Source organism: Aplysia californica, unplaced genomic scaffold (assembly GCF_000002075.1).
Source record: "Aplysia californica isolate F4 #8 unplaced genomic scaffold, AplCal3.0 scaffold00828, whole genome shotgun sequence".
In the NCBI taxonomy this organism is placed as follows: domain Eukaryota; kingdom Metazoa; phylum Mollusca; class Gastropoda; order Aplysiida; family Aplysiidae; genus Aplysia; species Aplysia californica.
The window spans coordinates 202,596-204,833 of NW_004798098.1; the positions used below are offsets into that span (position 1 = coordinate 202,596).

At 41.8% G+C, this 2,238-nt stretch overlaps 1 protein-coding gene across 1 annotated transcript in view; it reads left to right on the forward strand.

Annotated features, from left to right (window-relative positions):
* Window positions 1–2,238, forward strand: part of LOC101862536 (actin, clone 302) — a 10,466-nt gene that overhangs the window by 6,146 nt on the left and 2,082 nt on the right. The window contains exon 2 of the mRNA XM_005109908.3: window positions 1,838–1,989. Within this exon, the coding sequence (XP_005109965.1) occupies window positions 1,838–1,989 (152 nt within the window). The remainder of the gene's footprint in view (window positions 1–1,837; window positions 1,990–2,238) is intronic.

The following is a 2,238-nucleotide window of genomic DNA, read 5'->3' on the forward strand; positions in this document are numbered from 1 at the left end:
GGGGTAGAGTTGTCCTTATGTTTTGTTATTTTATCTTTGATTATGACATGATTTTCCCTAAAATATATTGGCGTGCATGGCTTTGCGCAAACGACCGAATGACGTGTCCGAATTTTTAATTGGTTAAAACATGAAAAAAATAGCAATAACAGCTTGCAGATACATGTATCTTTGTAGACACTGTTTTCTATTGTCAACGGCCCTGTCCTGTTTTTCTTGTGGTGAGGACAAAACGAGCCACTTACCTCATGGCCAAGAAGGAAACGCATACTAAAAACCGTTTTGTTTTTAGAATTTGGACTGTCCTAAACACGGAAACTAGCTTGAGCAACAACAATGTACCATGCTATTTGTTAAATCCCGTTTCTCAAGTGGGGACGCCACTTGCCCGTTCAGTCACGGGTCATCATGATCATGTCGTGGCAGACCAAAGGACACGTCTCGAACAAAATTCAGTGAAATAAACTTTGACATCTACTGTTCTCCTCCGATAAGGCGAGGGACCATGAACAACTGGAAGGTTCAGTGAACAAAGGACTAGATAAACGTAAAATGCGTGTTATTGTTGATTCTATTAAACACGCCATTGTTAAACAGAAAATGGGCTCAAGTGCTTGAGTGTTTTCATAGATACTACTTGGACAATGAATGATGTATCCTCAATGTTTCCAAGAGCGGTATTGGGCTTTCTGGAGAGATATTTCCTCTCAAAACCGGCCCGACTCTACTCATGCGATGGGCGTACAACTCCTTTGCGAGGCAAACATTTCATTACAAAGCACTTGCGGCTTCTAATTTCCCCTTGGTTTTGGGAAAGGAAATGAAGACCAGATAATCTGCTTTACTTCTTCCAAAAAGATTTCTATTCTTGTTACTTGTGTATTAGATCTGAATTTCCGCAAGTCTTTCCTAACATAAATATAAATATGCTGGTGACGGAGTTAAAAAATCCTGCTTTCTGCCATAAAGCATTGATCTCGTGTCTTTTCCCAGAATGATCCACTCATTGACTCTAGTTTTAAAGCATATTTGGACGTGGAGTGGAACCGAAAGTAGAGCGTCTGTACCATGTAGAAAATGCCAGAACAGTCAAGTGCAGTCTTTGCCGTTGTATAAATGTTAATATAATGCCCTACCAGACATAAATGGGACAGTGTATACAAAGTACCATATAACGATACAAGTAATGCGAATGTGGAAAAAAAGAGGAAAGAGCACACAGGCGGCAATTCAAAATTAATAAGATACGTGTGGCCGCAAGCACTGATCTTAAAGTGAAGGTTAATGTTCAGATGTTCAAGATTTGCACCTCTTACTAGTGAGAAGTCGATCTTTTTGATAACTGGCATCGCGCCAGAAAGGAAGGGTGGTGGTAGTGATGGTGGTGGTAGTGGTGGTGGCAGTGATGGAGATGGTAATGGTGTTGGCGCTAGTAGTAGTAGCAGTGGTAGTAGTAGTGGCGGTAGTGCTGGAGGTAGCGATGGTGGGGAGGATGGTGATAGTGATGGTGCGAAACCAATCCTTAGATTCAAAACTCAAACAGATCACCAAAACACTGTATTTTTTCCTCAGTATCCTCTCCAACTGGCCACCAGTATTTATTTCTCAGTATCCTCTCTAACTGACCACTTGTATTTTTCCCTCATTATCATCTCAAACTGATCACCTGTAATTTTTTTCCTTCATTACCCTCTCAAACTGACAACCTGTATTTATTTCTCAGTATCCTCTCAAACTGACCACCTGTATTTATTTCTCAGTATCCTCTCAAACTGGTCACCTGTAATTGTTTTCTCAGTATTCTCTCAAACTGGTAACCTGTAATTTTTTTCCTCAGTATCCTCTTCTGAGCTCTCCCCTGAGGCCTCTGCTGGCGATCCCATCAAGGTAGTCTTGGACAATGGCTCCGATACCACGAAGGCGGGTCTGGCGGGGGACAGCACCCCCAAGGTCATATGCCGCACAGTCGTCGGGAGGCCCAGGCGCAAGGTAATGATCTTTTTATTTCTTTGATTGTTATTTATTTGCGCTTTGGAAAAGATTCACCACCCCCCCCAAACCACTCAATCTTTATTAGGCACAAAAAAAGGGTTTCGAAGACGGAGCACCTTCCTGGCTTAAAGGTAAAGTGAAGGGGAAAAGATGTTTTAAAAAGGCTGGGAAGTCACACTCTCACTTACAGTAAGCATATGTTTTCTGATATTATGTTGTTCCACCGTTTTAGAAGGATTGGAGTTG